At 38.3% G+C, this 17,585-nt stretch overlaps 1 protein-coding gene across 1 annotated transcript; it reads left to right on the forward strand.

Annotated features, from left to right (window-relative positions):
- The first annotated feature begins 16,853 nt into the window (after window positions 1–16,853).
- Window positions 16,854–17,294, forward strand: LOC145823002 (uncharacterized). The gene has a single exon (XM_082921725.1). It carries the CDS (start codon window positions 16,854–16,856, stop codon window positions 17,292–17,294), a length of 441 nt encoding a protein of 146 aa, XP_082777851.1.
- Window positions 17,295–17,585: the final 291 nt, after the last annotated feature.

Consider the following 17,585-nt stretch of genomic DNA (forward strand, 5'->3'; position numbering starts at 1 on the left):
TCTACTATTACTAGTCCCTCTATTATTTATGTTCCTCAACTGTCTGTTAGCTTGTTTTCTATCAGTCAGTTTCATACTTCTGGTTTTGATGTTATCTTTTCTTCTTCTGTTTGTTGTGTACAGGATCGGGTGTCCAAGAAGTAGATTGGGACTGACCGTAGAGTTGGAGATTTCTAAGTGGTGGAAAGCCTGCATCTTCCTCTATCTACCTCCCCCGTTGCACTTTCATCTTTTCAATTAGATTCTCAGTCAAGTTAGTTTTATTTATGGCATTCTCGCTTAGGTCATTTGTCTGTTGACCGCTTCCGGTCTTTAGCTCAGTCGGGATTGTTTAGTAAAGTTTCTCCTAGTCAAATTAATGAGTGTCGAGGATGTAAACTTGCTAAAATGACAGTTTTACCTTTTAATAATAGTACTTCTATTTCTGCTTCTCCGTTTTCTCTTGTACATACTGATGTCTGGAGACCTTCTCCTGTTTTCACTAAAGGGGGTTCTACATACTATGTGTCCTTTGTTGATGATTATATCCGCTATACCTGGGTTTATCTTATGGCTCATAAATCTGACTTCTACCAAATACATCGTACCTTTCAGTCTATGGTCACTACACAGTTTGGGGCCACAATTAAAATACTCCGGTCTGACTTGGGTAGGAAATACTTTAAAACTGAATTCTATAAGTCTTTGGCCAAACTGGGCACCATTCACCAAACCTCCTATGCTGATACCCCTACCCAAAATAGTCGTGCTGAGCGTAAATACCGTCATCTCCTTGAGACAGCTCGATCTCTCCTTCTCTCTGCCTCTATTCCGGCACCATTCTGGGGTGAGGTAGTTCTTACAGTTGCTTTCCTCCTTAATCGCTTCCCGACTCCCCTTCTCTCCAGTCAATCCCCTTATGCGACTTTGTATTCTCAACCTCTCAATTATTCCTTCCTGCATGTCTTTAGGTCCGCTTGTTTTGTCCTCATTTCTCATAAAGATAGGACCAAACTCAATGTACGGTCTGTCTTGTATGTCTTTTTGGGTTATAGTCTTACTCAGAAAGGCTACCGCTATTACGACCTTGTCTCTCGTCGCCTGTATGTCTCCTGTCATGTTGCCTTTCTTGAACGTCTGTCTTCCTTTCAGCTTCTCCATCTCACTGCTCCCGTCGCCAAAGAGGATTTGGTTCACATTGACCTATTTCTTTCTAAGGTCCCGTTTGATGAGTACATCTCAACTGTTCCTCCTGAGGCCATCCCTACTTCTCCGTCTACGTCACCTATGGCTCATTCTTCTCCTTCAGATTCTTCTTCTCCTCCGTTGTTGGTCTATTCTCATCGCAAGGCTCTCCTCCCACCAGTTATCTTTACTCTTGTTGCTGTTTCTTCTGCTTCTGACAACTATGATCCTGTTACACACCGATATCCTCCTCGTGAGCGTCGTCCTCCAAACAGATTGGATTAGTTTAATACATGTTTTTCTGCTTCCTATCATACTTTTTTGTCTGTTATTTATTCTTTTTTAGAACCTCAGTCTTATACAGAGACCTGTCAAGATCCTAATTGAGTTCAAGCTATGGAGGATAAGTTGTTTCCCTTGCAAAAGACTAACACTTGGGAGTTGGTTCCTTTGCCTGCTGGTAAGAATCTGGTTGGTTGCAAATGGGTCTATAAAGTCAAGACTCATTCTAATGGTTCTCTCGAGCGATACAAAGCTTGCTTGGTTGCCAAGGGTTTCTTGCAGGAGTATGGTATTGATTATAAGGAGACTTTTGCCCCTGTTGCCAAGATGATTACTATCCGTACCTTGATTTCTGTTATTGTTGTTCGACATTGGCCCCTCTATCAGATGAACGTTAAGAATGTTTTTCTTAACGGTCATCTCACTGAGAAGGTCTACATGCGTCCTCCCCCTAGCCTTCTCCACTCCTCTGGGCAGGTTTGTCATCTTCGGCGTGCTCTGTATGGTTTGAAACAATCTCATCGTGCTTGGTATGATTTTTTTCAGACTGCTGTTACCGAGCTTGGATTTCATCCTTCTACTTCCGACTAAGCTTTGTTTCTGAGACATACCTCAACTGGTTTTATTGATCTCCTACTCTATGTGGATGATATGATTATCACTGGCTCTGACTCTTCTGCTATCTCTAGGGTCAAGCAACATCTCTTTTACACCTTCGAAATGAAGAATCTAGATCTATTGCGGTATTTTCTTGGTATTGAGGTTGCCTCTTCTCCAAAGGGCTATTTTCTGTCTCAGGCCAAGTATGCTAATGAGGTTCTTCACCGTGTCGGTCTAATTGATACTAAGGTTTCTGATACACCTACTGAACTTAATATGAAGCTCAACTCTATTGAAGGCGTCCCTCTGGATGATCCTACTTTCTATTGTAAGCTTGTGGGTTGTTTAGTTTATTTGACTGTCACTCACCCTGATCTTGCTAATGCTGCTCATGTGATTAGTCAGTTCGTCTCTGCTCCTCACTCTACTCATTGGGCTACTTTGGTTCGCATTCTTCACTATCTTCGAGATACCATCTTTCAGGGCTTACTGTCACTACTACAAAAATAGATAAAGATCACACTTTTTTTTTGTGTGATCTATGTTATTTAATCACACTATTTAAGTTTTGTCAAAATGTGATATTTGGGAGTGTGATTAAAAAGAGTCAAAGTGTGATCTATGTTATTTAATCACACTTTTTAAGTTTAATAACATATAAATTACATCTTTTAAGTGTGATTAAAAACTAATAAAACTTATGATAATAAACATTTAGATCACATCTTTTAAGAATGATTAAAAATATTTAGCTCACATCTTTTAAGTGTGATTAAAAACTAATAAAACCTGTGATTAATAATAAGATAAGATCACACATTATATGCATTTGTATTGCAGTTAATGCGTGTGATATATATATATATATAAAAAAAAGATTCAATATATTTGAAGAATAATTAATATTATTTTCTTCGTGTATTTGAAGAATGTAATACACACTAAATACTATCCTTTGAATCACAATCACAACCACAACCACAACCACATATTAAATGGAATAACATCATATATTTCATAAATAAACGTTGATTGTTCAAAACTATATACAAATGAATTAATAAAAAGTTTTTAACTGTGATTACATATCTTAAAAAATGAAAAAAAAAAAAATTGAAGCACAAACTTTTTTAATTCTATGACTATATTTTGCATCTCTCTAAGCAATTTCTAGCCTGAAAAATGAAAATACGAATTAATTCAGATACCGCTAAAAACACAAATTGACTTTTAGCAACTCCAAAACCAAACTATCAACCTATATGGGAGAATCAATCAACTCTGCTGTGGTTATGCATCAATTGACTGTATATGTAATGATCAATATCAAGCAAGCATGACATGTTAAGAGTGACACACACATTCACAAGAATTATTGCATGAATGTCAAATCAAATATAATTCCTCCATACAAAATTTTCCAACATGCAGTGGTATGACATTGAATGGGTTTGTTAGCAATTCATAGTATTGCTTTAGTAATAATAATGCTTGGGCAAATCATGAAAATCATAGAGAGAAATTCACAAGCTAATAAGATCAATAAAGTTAGTACCTGTGAGCTTTGAACTTCAAACTTGAATTTGGACAAAGTGGACTCTTGAGTCATTACAGTCTACAGAAAAAGCACAAAGCACCCACAAAAAAAAGTCAAATTAAAATAAGAAAAATTTAAACTTTCAAATAATCCAAAAATAAAAAATTCATGAATAGATTAAAAGTATCATACTTTTTGCATTTCAGGCTTGGAAACAAAAAATTGGGCCACATTTTCCGAGCTGTCCTTCAAAACTTCAGTAATGACTTAGGCATGTCAAACACTTGTTCAGAATAATAATCAAAATACAAAAGAAATTTACTTCTAGAAACTCAAAATAAAAATTCTTATCACCAGAATCAATTGAGTTAGTTTCATATCCATTTAAGCAATACTTCCAAGAAAATAATCTTTGTCAACCTCTATGTCTAAGAACTTTACTAATGGGACATTTTTGTCATAAATTACCTTGATTAGCAAATTAAACGAATCTATAAGTTAGATGGGCACTAGACTGCCTTATTCTAGCAGCAACAGGATCTAGTATCTTTTTTATGTGGTTTGGTTGTTTGTTTAGAACTTATTTCTACATATGCTACCATTCATTTTGTCAAGTGCACTTATGGATTCTCAACGTCTCAGAAAAATTACCTTTTTATAGGGAAGTCCCTGTGCTTTCAAATTCCAGCACTATTAACGGGAAAAGTTGTGGTCATTTCACCTTTGATAAGTTTGATGCACGATCAATGCTTAAAGCTAGCAAAACATGGGGTGTTAATCTGGTTTCTTGGTTCTGGACAAATAAGTGGTTGGGTAACTTTGAACTGCAAATCATAGGTGGAGTGGAACCAATGTTACCAATCATTGCACAATCATAAAAGTATAAGAATTATAAAGAAGGACAAACTAAAAAAATGCATAGAAATTATTCTCTGTTCATGCATATATATGAATCTCATACCATCTGGTCGACTCTGAAAGGATATCACCTTTCCACCTTGGCTATCTTATATCTTTGAGGCAAGGTATTTTAACTTTTAAAATGGGATTTAATTTCATTTCTGAACCGTACTCCCCTAACCGATACGGTCGTCAATTTGGGTTTGCTCAAGCATGCCCTATACCGCTTAATGTATCTTGTCGGCAGCCCTCTGAGTGGTCTAAATTTTATTACAACTGGCGCCATATGCTACGCTGTAGTACAAAAGTCTCATTGGAGTTACCAGGCTCCCGATCTACTTCTCACGTAACCATGCCTTATGCCAATTGGTGGTTGGGAACTTCCTTTACCGTGCTCCAATATGTTACTCATTCCCAGCCGAAATCTTCACGCAGGAGAAAACTGGATATGCCAATTAAAGACCGAAAGACGAAGAATCCTTCTTACTCTAGAGCTGGGTCATCATCTTCACCTATTGCTCTGGAAGCATCATCACCTCAGAGAATGGATAATAGTCGACCACTTATTGCTCCTTCTCGGGCTAGTTACTCGGTTTCAGATCTCCTTTATCTTTTGGAGGATATGTGTAATTCTCAATTTAAAATGAGATTTAGCTTTGAGCAAGTAGATTCTGGCCCTCAATTTGCTTGTCTCACAAAGCTTTTTCCAGAGACTATGTCTATCAGTGGTTGTACAGGAACTCCCAACCCACCGTAGCGACCAAAACCCCAATGGATCAATACTTGTACTCTTTTCTTGAAGATAAAGATGAGAATATGATTCAAGAACTCTTTGAGGGAGATGGGTATGAATTAACTGCCTTGGGTCGTATTCGCATTAAGAGTGTTGAAATTCCTTCTCCTACCAAATCTTTTGATTGTTCTCTCAATGGAAGTAGCGAGAGTGAAGATGAGTTTTATGACTACACCAGATGGCACACCGACTAAGATGAGTAAATCGCCTTCAGCAAATGTAGCTTTTTCTTCTCCTTCGAACGAGTCATCCAAGCTATTAGAGAAAGGTATAATTCTTTTTTCTTTTTTTTTATTATTATTATTTTTTTAATACCTTTCATTTTCTTAGGCACTGCGCCTCGGACTTCTCTAGCTGCCTCGCATATGCCATTGGCTACCTTTAAGGGTATTCTTATTCATTCCTTGTACCTCATTTTATTTCATCATGTATAGATACTCAAGGAACTCTTTTCTCTTTAGATCATGCCACATTGCAAAATCCATGGTCCACTTGTGGAAATCACAATTTGTCTCCTCCACCTAAGTCTCTTCAAGCCGTACACCAAGGTATAATTCATTCATCTATATATATATATATATATTGTTTTTACCTTCTACGTTTTCATTGAGTATCTCCTTCTATTTTCACAGAAAATACTTCTGACACATTGGAAGAGACAGACGAAATTACTTCTGATACCTTGGAAGAGGCTCAAATTCTTGCAAACTTACTTGAAGCAAATGGGGTTAACAAATTATTCGACAAACTTGAAGCACCCTTTGCTCCATCTAACCTTCTTTTGGGAACTTCTTCTAACGGAGCAGCCACCCATATTCAGAAAGGTTTTACTATTTCTCTCCAATCAATGACGGATGTTAATGGCATGATTACTGTAGCAAACAACGTTTTCATGATTTTGAAGAGTTTGGGTGTAGACTTCATCTCCTTTTATGAGAAGGTGAAAATATTCCTTGGGTGCTTTGCTTTGAAAACCCAACTTGCAGATTCTTCCAACTTGTCTACTGCAGAATTTGAGGTCCAATATTATGAGAAGAAGTTTCATTTTGACAAAGTTTCTGGCGAACATGAACAGTTGTCTGCTTCAATTATCAAGTCGGATGAGCACATTGCGGGTCTTAATCAAAGGATTATTCAAACCAAAGAGTTACTCAAACAACTTGAAGAGGAATTGCCATCCACCCAAGCGGAACATGCATCCTTTATGTGTGATTTTGCACAAGCTTCTGAGAGTGTTTCTAAATCAGAAGAAGACGTGCAAACTGCTCTGAATGTTTTGAGCCAACACAAGAAGAAGAATGGACAACACAGTGTTGTGGAACGTGCTTTTGAAAGGGCTAAGGCTTCTCTTAATGAATTAATGCACTTTTATTTTTTTATTCATCCGAACATAATGTATTTATGAAATTTCGCTCAATGATAGATTTATTTGTTATATGAAAATTTCTCAATACAATACATTGATTTGTCTTATTTTAGCTGTACACAATAGATTTATTTGTTTATATGAAATTTCGCAATACAATACATTAATTTGTCTTATTTTGGCCGTACACAGTTTATACTCTTGCGGGCCAGGAGTATCCAATGTTTTATCACCTTAGATTTCGGTGAGGAATTTTAGCAGTTTAACCACATACAATACCGTTGGTGGTCCTCGACTTTTGTTTGGCCGTACAGGAGTATCCAATGTTTTACCACGTTAGATTTCGGTGGGATATTTCAGCAGTTTAACCACATTTTACTAAGGCTAAAGATTTAATTGGACATTTCCTTTTGTAGGCCTCCAACTTGCCACCATTTTTTTTGCAGTAGATTTTTTTTTTTTTTAGGCCATCATGGATTTTTCTAGACCATCACGGACCTTTCCTTTTCTAGGTCACCATTTTTTTAATTGGGTCTTTTCTTTTGTGGGCCTGCAACTTGTCACCCATTTTTTTCAACAAATTTGTTTTGTAGACCATCATGGATTTTTCTAGGCCAACATGGACCTTTTCTTTTCTAGGCCACCATTTTTTTAATTGGGCCTTTTCTTTTGTGGGCCTGCAACTTGTCACCCATTTTTTTCAACAAATTTGTTTTGTAGACCATCATGGATTTTTCTAGGCCAGCATGGACCTTTTCTTTTCTAGGCCACCATTTTTTTAATTGGGCCTTTTCTTTTGTGGGCCTCCAATTTGCCATTTTCTTTCCCAGGTGACGATGATGATGCCATTTTACCAAGAGAATGATAGAGGTATGCAAGGACGAGGATGGCCAGGCTAAATAAGGTTCCACCTGCCATTTTGGTGGCCACATGAAAGGTCGTCGAACGAATTTCCCCGAAAGAGTGAGGGAAGACAAATCCGCTAAGCCAGCTCGCCAAAAAACCAGAAAGATACACATCATCAGAAATTTTATCCTTTCGTTGAAAACCACTAATTGAAGTTGGGGATTCGTCAATGAATTTGAAAGTCCAGTGGTTAAACTTCTTGGATTGACAAGAGCTGGCATAAATGTTGAAAAGCCCACGGCACGCCTTGGATGTCTGAGACGAATATAAAATGTCATTGGAGGGGGTGAACTCTTCATAAAACTCACCACAAATGGGGAGCCCGCTAATGCGATGAAGGTCCCATAAAGAGATCCCAAGTTCGCTGTAAATGGTGTGGAAAATGTTGGTGTCGGGTGACCACCGCTTTAAGAATCCTTTGAGGAGGGAAACATTCCTAGCATAAGCAAATTGGGATACATAGATTGCAGCATAAATCCCACACTTCTTCAAAATAGGAGCAAATGTGGAAAGAACGTCATTCAACCAAAAAATCCATATAGGGGATTGCAAATGGGTAGAAATGCCGCGGACATTAAAAGAATTATCCCACTTTAGTTTTTCATGCTTCATTCTCTTAAGAAGAGTATTAAATTCAGAATAGTGAAGGTCTTCAGAAAATGGACGAAGGATTGAGACAGGGAATGAACCAATTGATTTGGAGTGCCCTTTCTCGAAAATCTCACAGCAGTTTCGAATTCCTGTATAGATCAAGTCTTCAGAAGCCGTATGTAAAGGGATGTAGGGGTCCAACTCGGTAGGTGACAATAAAGCAACGATAGGTTTGTGCGGAATTATTTTCGGACCAGATTTATCCAATACATCCCTCTCGTCACATCGAAGATATTCAAGTGTCTTTTCCATGCTTCCTCAAAAAGCTTCCTCAAAAAAAAAAAAAAAAAAAGAGGTTAGTGAAGGCAAAATGTCATAATATAAAGAAATTGACGAAAGCCCCTTGCCAAGGATTCAAGCCGTCGGGGTGACGGACACAATCACTGCCAAGGTTTCAACCCGTTGGGTAACGGACACAATCACTGCCAAGGTTTCAAACCGTTGGGGTGACAGACACATTCACTGCCAAGGTTTCAAGCCGTTGGGGTGACGGTTTCAAGCCGTTGGGGTGACGGACACAATCACTGCCAAGGATTCAAGCCGTTGGGGTGACGGACACATTCACTGCCAAGGATTCAAGCCGTTGGGGTGACGAACACAATCACTGCCAAGGTTTCAAGCCATTGGGGTGAAGGACACATTCACTGCCAAGGATTCAAGCCATTGGGGTAAAGGACACATTCACTGTCAAGGATTCAAGCTATTGAGGTGAAGGACACAATCACTGCCAAGGATTCAAGCCATTGGGGTGAAAGGACACAATCACTGCTAAGGATTCAAGCCACTCATTGCCATTAGGCTAGAAGGGGCAATGATACCTGCAAACAAACTCTGACACCTTGCAGGTTGCCTGCAAAAGAGATAAAAAGACATGAAATAATTGTTAAAAAAAAAAAAAAAAAAAAAAACTAGTCATCATGATTCGTACAATTAAAATTCACTTGTACGAATCACGAGGGGGCAAGACAGATTTTCAACTTTTAACCAAAAACAAAAAACAAAAAAAAAGCCAAGGACCAAAGCAAATAAATAATCTCATTTTGTTTGGTCTATTTAGATCCATGGTCTACAAAAAAAAGGTTTGCTAAACAGTTTGAGAAAAAAAAAAAAAAAAAAAAAAAAAAAAAAAAAAAAAAAACTATGTTGGTTTGTTCTTCAAAAACAAAAATAAAAAAAATAAAATAATTATAATAAATAAATAAAACCAAGTTACTAAACTTGTTCAGATTTTCTGCTCTATACCATTTTTTCACCCAGATTTACTCCACCATGATGCCAATCCAACCTAGGGACCACAATCTTATTATATTGCCCCTACCACATATTAGGAAGACCTTTCTGAAATATGATAGACAACACAACTAAGTTTCTTTGTTATTTGGCAGATGGTGTGTCGTATCACAACACCAACGTCAAAGGCTCGAAGCTTGATAATCAAAAAAAAAAAAAGTCTGTGTTCATATTTGGGTTCAAAAAAAAATGCTAATAAACAAATACATACTGTTAAAAAAGAGAAGCAACGAATAGGGAAGTTCACTGGATTGAAAGGAATTTGAAGGATTTCTTTTGGTACCTTTTTTTAAAGTACAAGAAGAACAGCTTTTGTTGGAAAGAGAAAAAAATAATGGCCGGAAAGTTGCTAGAAATTTTCTGGAAAACCAAAAAAAAAAAAAAAAACAAACCTGTTGGGTGAAACAAAATCTGCAGGGAAAAAAAAGGGTTGCAGGAAAAAATATATGAATAGGTGTTATATAAAGGAAAAGAAAAGTCTTGCTTAAGAAAAGAGTTAGTGGTCTCTTAAAACACTCTAAAGAAGCAAGAGTTTATTTAAAATATTCCAAAGAAGTAAGAGTTTGTGTAGGATTAGAAATCCTACCAATGTCAATCCATCCTATTCCATTTAAACAAACTCCTAAAATATATATATATATATATATATATATGTATATATCTGTTGTAAAAAAAATCTGATCCTAAAAATAAAAAAAAGTGGCAAGTTGGAGGCCCATAAAAGAAAAGGCCTAATTAAAAAATGGTGGCCTAGAAAGGAAAGGTCCATGATGGCTTAGAAAAAATCCATGATGGCCTAGAAAAAAATCTGCTAAAAAAAAAAAAGGCAAATTGGAGGCCCACAAAAGAAAAGGCCCAATTAAAAAAATGGTGGCCTAGAAAAGAAAGGTCCATGATGGCCTAGAAAAATCCATGATGGTCTACAAAACAAATTTGTTGAAAAAAAATGGTGACAAGTTGGAGGCCCATAAAAGAAAAGGCTCAATTAAAAAAATGGTGGCCTAGAAAATGAAAGGTCCATGATGGTCTAGAAAAATCCATGATGGCTTAAAAAAAGAAAAATCCATGATGGCTTAAAAAAATGGTGGCAAGTTGGAGGTCTACAAAAGGAAATATCTAATTAAATCTTTAGCCTTACCCATGACCCTCAAAAAAAAAAAAAAAAAAAAAAAAAAAAAAAAAAAAAAAAAAAGAAGAAGAAGAAGAAGAAGAAGAAGAAGAAGAAGAAGGAAGTCCATAAAAAAGGGGCCCATGCCCTAAAAAATATATATATAATAATAATAATAAAAAGGGCCCATGGACAATAAGGAGCAATCAACCCATTAAAAAATACAAAGCCTGAAAAGTGGCAGAAAGGGACTAAGGCTAAGAAATAACTCCATCCAAGAGCATCCAGATAAAAGTGCCAAATTACCATGACTCGCACAGTTAGGAAAATTCACTTGTGCAAGTCACGAGGGGCATTTGTTGGCACATAAATTTCAACTAAATTTATGACACGTATAGAGCCTATGATAGAAAAGTTGTAGGTAATCACTTCCTAAAAAGATCAATATGATCCGTTGAAGTGCATAAATAAAACGACGTTGTATCTCAATGACGTTATTCAAGATGCTCAAGTGACACGTGGAGCCTACGAAAGATGACACCTGTAGAGCCTACAGCAAGGACAGCACACAGGATGAAACCCCAAAGATCAATCCGGTTAATCAGATATACGATTAATCAGATAGCACTATTATTCAAAATTCAAATAGCGCTATCATTCAATTTGAAATTCAAATTGAAGATGAGGCATTCCTATCACCTGATGGCCCTCCATAAATATGAGGACCATCACACAAAACAAGTGATCAGAAAATCAGAAGTGAAAAGGTCAGAGAGAGAGAGAAAGAAATTGAGAGCTAAAGAAATCGTTACAAGAAAGAAGAAGAGAAACCTACAGAACTCAAGAGCCTACGCTAATGGCGATGAATAGGTAAAGGATTCCAAACCCAAGAATTGTATTTTGTATTCGAGGGTTCAAAACCCATAACAATTTCAATAAAATATTTATTTTTCTTAAATTGTTTTTTGTTGTTTATTTTGTTCTTCATTAATCGGAGGTTTCATTTGTATAAAATGTGTAATTAACGATCTGAAATACAGATCGGAAATAAGAACCTGATATTCAAATAATCAACACTGTTTAGTCTAAAAACTAAACAATGGACATTTGTAACATAAATTTTGAAATGTGTTGAAACACTTCATGTTTTAAAATTTGTGTCTACAAATTCTGGCACGTCCAGTGGGACTTATTTCTCCTCCCATCTTTTGAAAAACAAAAAAATATATATATAGTTAAAACTTACTGACGTATTCTTTTGTTATAGGAATGCTGAAGCAACTGTCAAGCGACAAACCTACACTCCAGTGGGGCTTCCATCACCCAAGGGGCTCCAGTGCGAATGCTCTTGGCTGTCCCAAAGATAGAACGAGCGAAATCCTAGAAAGATGCACTTCTTTCCCTATCACCCAAGGGGCTCCGGAGCAAAAGCTCTTGGCTGTCCCGAAGGTAACTGGTATGACGAAGAAAGTCACACTTCTCCAGAAAGTTGAAAGTTTGAGAAAGATTACCGAAGATTATGTGAAAACGTCAAAGCAGTACGCAACCGTGAGGGTCACAATCCGAACAAAGAGCTTTCTAATTCAGGCAAAGGAGGCTAATCAGTTTGCAATTACGACTTTTGTTGCAACTTCAACAGGGGCAACAAAAAATGTTGTGGCCCAACTACTCAAAAAGGTAGAAGACTCCATTAAAATGGTGGAGTTTGCCCAGAAGAAAGCCTCTGCTGAAAACATGGCCATCATTAGGGCCATTGGGAGGAGGGTGATGACCCAAACTCCTGTTGATGGAAAAAAGGCCCCTGTTGTTGAAAAAACAGTTTCGGCCTACGAACCAATAGTTCTGGTCAGAGCACAAAATCGGTCAAACCAAATCTCAGTCAATTCTCAGGAGCCAAAGGAACACTCGTTGGCTCGACATGCTTCGAATAAGGAACACCCGTTGGCCCGATAGAATAAAGAATACCCGTTGGCCCGACAAGGTTCGAATAAGGAACACCTGTTGGCCCAACGAGATTTGAATCAACATCAATTGATCTGCTCTAAAAATGTAGGGATTGTTCATGAGGAATTTGCAGAAACGCAAACGGTTCCTTCTATGCCATCCGGTCCAGTTTCGAAAAGACAAAGGCGAAGAAGAAATAAGGCCTTAAAGAAACTGGAACTAAGAACAGTGGCAACAAATATTATAGGAGCTATTGAAAGGGCTCTCTCGAAAGATGAACCCCAAAAACAAATTGAAAGTCCTGTCTTTGTTGGAAAATCCAAGGTGGATGAGGGTAAGCAACCCTTGGGAAATATTTCTACTTTGGTTGAACTATATATGGAGGGAATAAGAAAAGGGCCTGTAACAAGGTCCATAACCCGTCAGGCTCAAAACAAAGCATCGTAGTCAGATGCTTCAAATATGAGTAATGTTGTGGGGGTTGATAATCCTTTATACGAACAAGATGATTCTATCTCGTTTGTTTCAATGACTATTGGAAACAATGAATTGAAAGATATTAACAAAGTTGCAGTTATGATGACTGAGGTTGAGAAAAAAGGTGAAAATTCGCAGGTCCAACAAGACCAAGGTCTCAAGGAAAAAGTGGTAGCCCTACAAGAACAACTTGAGAGAAGAGAACGGGAAATGGCTGCTATGTTGGAGCAAATGCAACAGTTGTAGGCCCAAATGACAGGACCAGGAAATGCACCCAAACAAATGACGACACAACCTGTTGTGGGGACATCCGTAGGCATACAAAGCACACTAGCCCCAGGGGGCAATGGTCCTTGTTACTCCGATCTAACCAGTGGTGGTATGAATCCAGTGCTCATGGCCATGATTGATGATATGGTGAGAAGACAAGTAAAGAAAGTCAAAGAAAAAGATGATGAAAACTTTCGAATAATTACAAAACCTTACCCAGCATCGGTAGATGCTATTCCATTCCCTTCTGGTTTTTCCCAACCAGATTTCAAAATGTTTGATGGAACAGGAGATCCAAGACAACATGTGGCTCATTTTCTTTCAAGGTGCGGGCCAATAGCCCAAAATGAGGCCTTGTGTCTGCAGCTATTTGTTCAGTCACTTGAAAGTTCTGCATTTACTTGGTATGCTAACCTTACTGAGAGATCAATCCTAAATTGGGATTCCATGGTGAAACAGTTCCTTAAACAGTTCTACAACACACAAAGGCAAGTTGGAGTACCATAACTGATTGAGACCAAGCAACGTGACAATGAGTCTGTTACAAATTTCATTGCAAGATGGCGAGCTTTGACATTTGCTTGTCCTCAAAAGTTTACGCAATTAGAGTTAATTCGGATGTGCCTTAACAACTTCCGACATGAGCTCTCTACGGCTCTTATGGCTCAAACTTTTGAAGGATTCAATGACCTATGCACTAAAGCTCATGATATGGAGCTGCATCTAGCTAAACAAAGGAGGCCTAGGGCCGTTGAAAGGGTTAAGTCCTCGACTGCATCTACAATCGAAACCAGAAAGAAGGGTCCCGTTGTAGTAGGGGCTAAAAAGCTCAAAGAATTTAAAAAGGTGACTATGAACGAGAGGTTGGAGAAGAAATATTCTTTCATGGATGATCTGGTCGAAGACCTATTTGAAGATCTATTGGAGCAAAAGTTGATTGCTCTCCCTAAGGTGAAAAGACCGCATGAGGTAGGAAAGACCAACGATCCAAAGTATTGCCCCTACCATCGTTTGATTAGCCATCCGATAAAAGAGTGCTTTGTTCTGAAAGATAAAATTCAGGAACTTTTGGACTCTAAAATTATCGAACTCCCTCCTCAAGAGAAAGCATCTGCTAACCCAATCACTATCGACAATGATAATGAAGGTGAATGGGTTGTTTATCAGTCAAAAAGCATGAAGAAAAAACAAAATGCCACAATGAAAGCTAGAAGTGTGGTTGATTCAACAACACATGGGCCAAAAATTTCCAAAAAGCAAAAACCAAAAGTTTATAGGAAATAGAAAAAAGCCAAAGTAAGTAAGAGAAAAGGAAATAAGAACCCAAAGAAGGAAAAATGGGAGAAATTGGTCCCTGATGAGCAGTTAGAGCAAGGTCCTCTTGTCCCAATCACATTGGAGGAATTTCTACCTTCAAAATTTCAATCTGTGGAGTTGCAGACATACTTTGATAAAAGAAGGGAGGAAAAGTTTACTTTGGCCCCTTTCCTAACCATCATTATTTTGAGTAATGACGAGGAAGTTGAGGGTGAAGTTGGTTCAAAAGTTAGGGAAGGGGATTGCATTACATCTCCTATCTGTATACCTGACTCACCAGAGTATACACCAACTTCTCCAGAATACACACCAGTATCTCCAGAATATACACCAGCTTCTCCTAAGTATACACCAGAAGCCTTTTCTCCAGAGTATTCGCCAGTACCACTAATATACTATCAAAGTACTCCAGAATATGTAAGGGGAACAGAACAAGGAGACACTGGGTGTAGGTCCGACTCTGAGCTTGTGAAAAAGGCAAAAAAACGACTACACTTCAAGGACGATGAGGTGAATGGCAGGTGTATGTCGGATAATGAAATATGGAAGCATTCAAGTAAACAAGTAAAGTCATCTCAAGTCGTGGATCCTAATGAAGATTGGGAACTTGACTTTTCTCCTGATAGTTCACCATACACATCCACAGTGATCTTTCGTAAAGATGTGACTCCCGGTACCTAAGAAATGGGAGAATAATGCAGCTCCAATAAGATGGAGAAGTGACTGATGTTGATGATCACCCTGCAACTGAACCAGTTAACATGGTCCAAAATAAGTGAGGGAATAAAAGAAGTTAAGGTCAACGAAAAGGCGGTTGCTGAAGTATGCCAGACTTATTTGACCTATAGGAGGAAATTACGAAATCCTCAGGACCCTCAAACGTGAGAAGTTCCACAGGTTTTGCTGGAGGAGGAGCAAGTGAAATATGATGTACTAATTCATCTAAAGAAAATTCCAGCATTGTTGAGTGTATATGATGCACTGAAAATGTCTCCAAAGCTTCGAAAGTCTTTAATATATGCCCTGTCCAAGCTAGAGGATTTCCACAAAGAAATCGATGGTAGAAATCAAGATAAGGCAACTACATGCATGGCCATGGTAACCTTTGGTGACAAAGACATGTGTGCTGAAATGACAGACCATAATCGGCCTTTTGTTTATCACTGGGCTTATCCATGATGTGAAAATTTCTCGAATTCTAGTTGATGGAGGATCTGCGGTAAACCTCCTGCCTCGGAGGGCCTTCAACTTATTAGGGGTTCAAATTTCACAACTTCGCCCAAGTCGTTTGGTCATTCAAGGATTTAATCATAATGAACAACGCCCAATGGGGAAGATTGAATTGCGAACCAAGTTTGGGGATATTGAAGAAAGCACTGAGTTCTTGGTCATTGATGTAAACACCTCTTACAATGCTTTGCTTGGGAGACCATGGATGCATAATCATCATGCAGTGTCATCAACTTATCACCAATGTATTAAGTACCCGTTGCCTTCACCCAAAAAAGAGGGGACAATTGTGGCTGACAATGATCCATTTGGAGAAGTAGAAGCCTACTATGCTGATGCTCGCTTCTATACAAAGACTTCACAAAGAAAGGGAAAAGATGTGAAGAAGTCTGAAGATACTCCGAATGTCAAAGACGCTCTAGAGTCTACTCCAGTTTCAACAAAAAGAACTCTTCGATATGTGCCAAAGTCCGAAAGGAAACTGGGGGCAAAGGCTCTAGCCCCAATAAATCCAACTTTGGATCTCAAGGGTGAGTTCACGTTGCCATTAAGGAAGACAGAATGCACCTGTGTGGAGAAATATAATAAGATTGTGGTCCTTTCTAAAGGAAAAGGGTCGAAACCCATCATATTCCACTCACTTGGAGATGTTGAACAGAAAGTGAAAGTTGAACAAGTGCCAGAAGAAAACATCTCGAGTTTTGAGAAGCCTACCTTCAGTGCAGAAATCACACAAATGTTGGAAAAAGTTGGTTTAGATCCTGAAAAAATACCAGGAACAATGACACCCTTTGACTTTGCATTAACACCTTCACAGAGGCAGGCTATCCAGCAAAACGGTATTATCACCGCCAGGACAGAAGGGTTAGGCTATCAGGGAGATGAGGAAAAATTTCCAGTAAACATGACTATCACTCAATATGTGTTGGAAGATGTTGACCAAGATAAAGCTTAACCTGCACCAACAAAATTTGAAGCAGGAGGCCAAGCCACCGTGGATGACCTTCGTGAAATAAATATGGGTGATGAAGGAGAAAACAAACCAACCTTCATTAGTGCAAATTTAAAGGAAGAAGAAGCTCGGCAATATATTTCCTTTTTAAGGGAGTATCGTGACATATTTGCATGGAACTACAGTGAGATGCCTGGTCTTAATCCAGAGATTGCAGTCTATAAGCTTGCAATTCACCCTGAGAAACGGCCAGTTAAACAGCCTCAGAGGCGAACTCGACCAGAGCTTATAGCCCAAATTGAAGCCGAAGTCGACAAGCTTATCAATGCAGGATTCATCAGGGAAGTCAAATATCCAACCTGGCTAGCAAGCATAGTGTCATTCAAGAAAAAGAATGGTCAAATCAGGGTTTGCATTGATTTTCGTGATCTCAATGAGGCTTGTCCTAAAGATGACTTTCCTTTGCCCATCACTGAACTTCTTGTAGATGCAAACTACTGGGTATGAAACCTTGTTTTTTATGGATGGATACTCAGGATACAATCAAATCCGAGTGGCACCTGAAGATGAAGAAATGACTGCATTCAGGACTCCGAGATGAGTCTTTTGCTATAAGGTAATGCCTTTTGGCCTGAAAAATGCTGGGGCCACATATCAAAGGGCGATGACTGTAATTTTTGGTCATATGCTCCATGATACCATCGAATGCTATGTTGATGATCTTGTCGTCAAGACAAAGGAAAAGGAAAACCATGTAAAAGATTTGAGAAAAATCTTCGAACGTTTGAGGAGGTACAA

The sequence above is a fragment of the Camellia sinensis genome, chromosome 1 (assembly GCF_055761805.1).
Source record: "Camellia sinensis isolate YWXY chromosome 1, ASM5576180v1, whole genome shotgun sequence".
Lineage (NCBI taxonomy): Eukaryota > Viridiplantae > Streptophyta > Magnoliopsida > Ericales > Theaceae > Camellia > Camellia sinensis.

Excerpts from the sequence above, each read along its gene's own strand:
- LOC145823002 (XM_082921725.1), top strand. The coding sequence starts at position 16,854 with ATGGGTGATGAAGGAGAAAACAAACCAACCTTCATTAGTGCAAATTTA.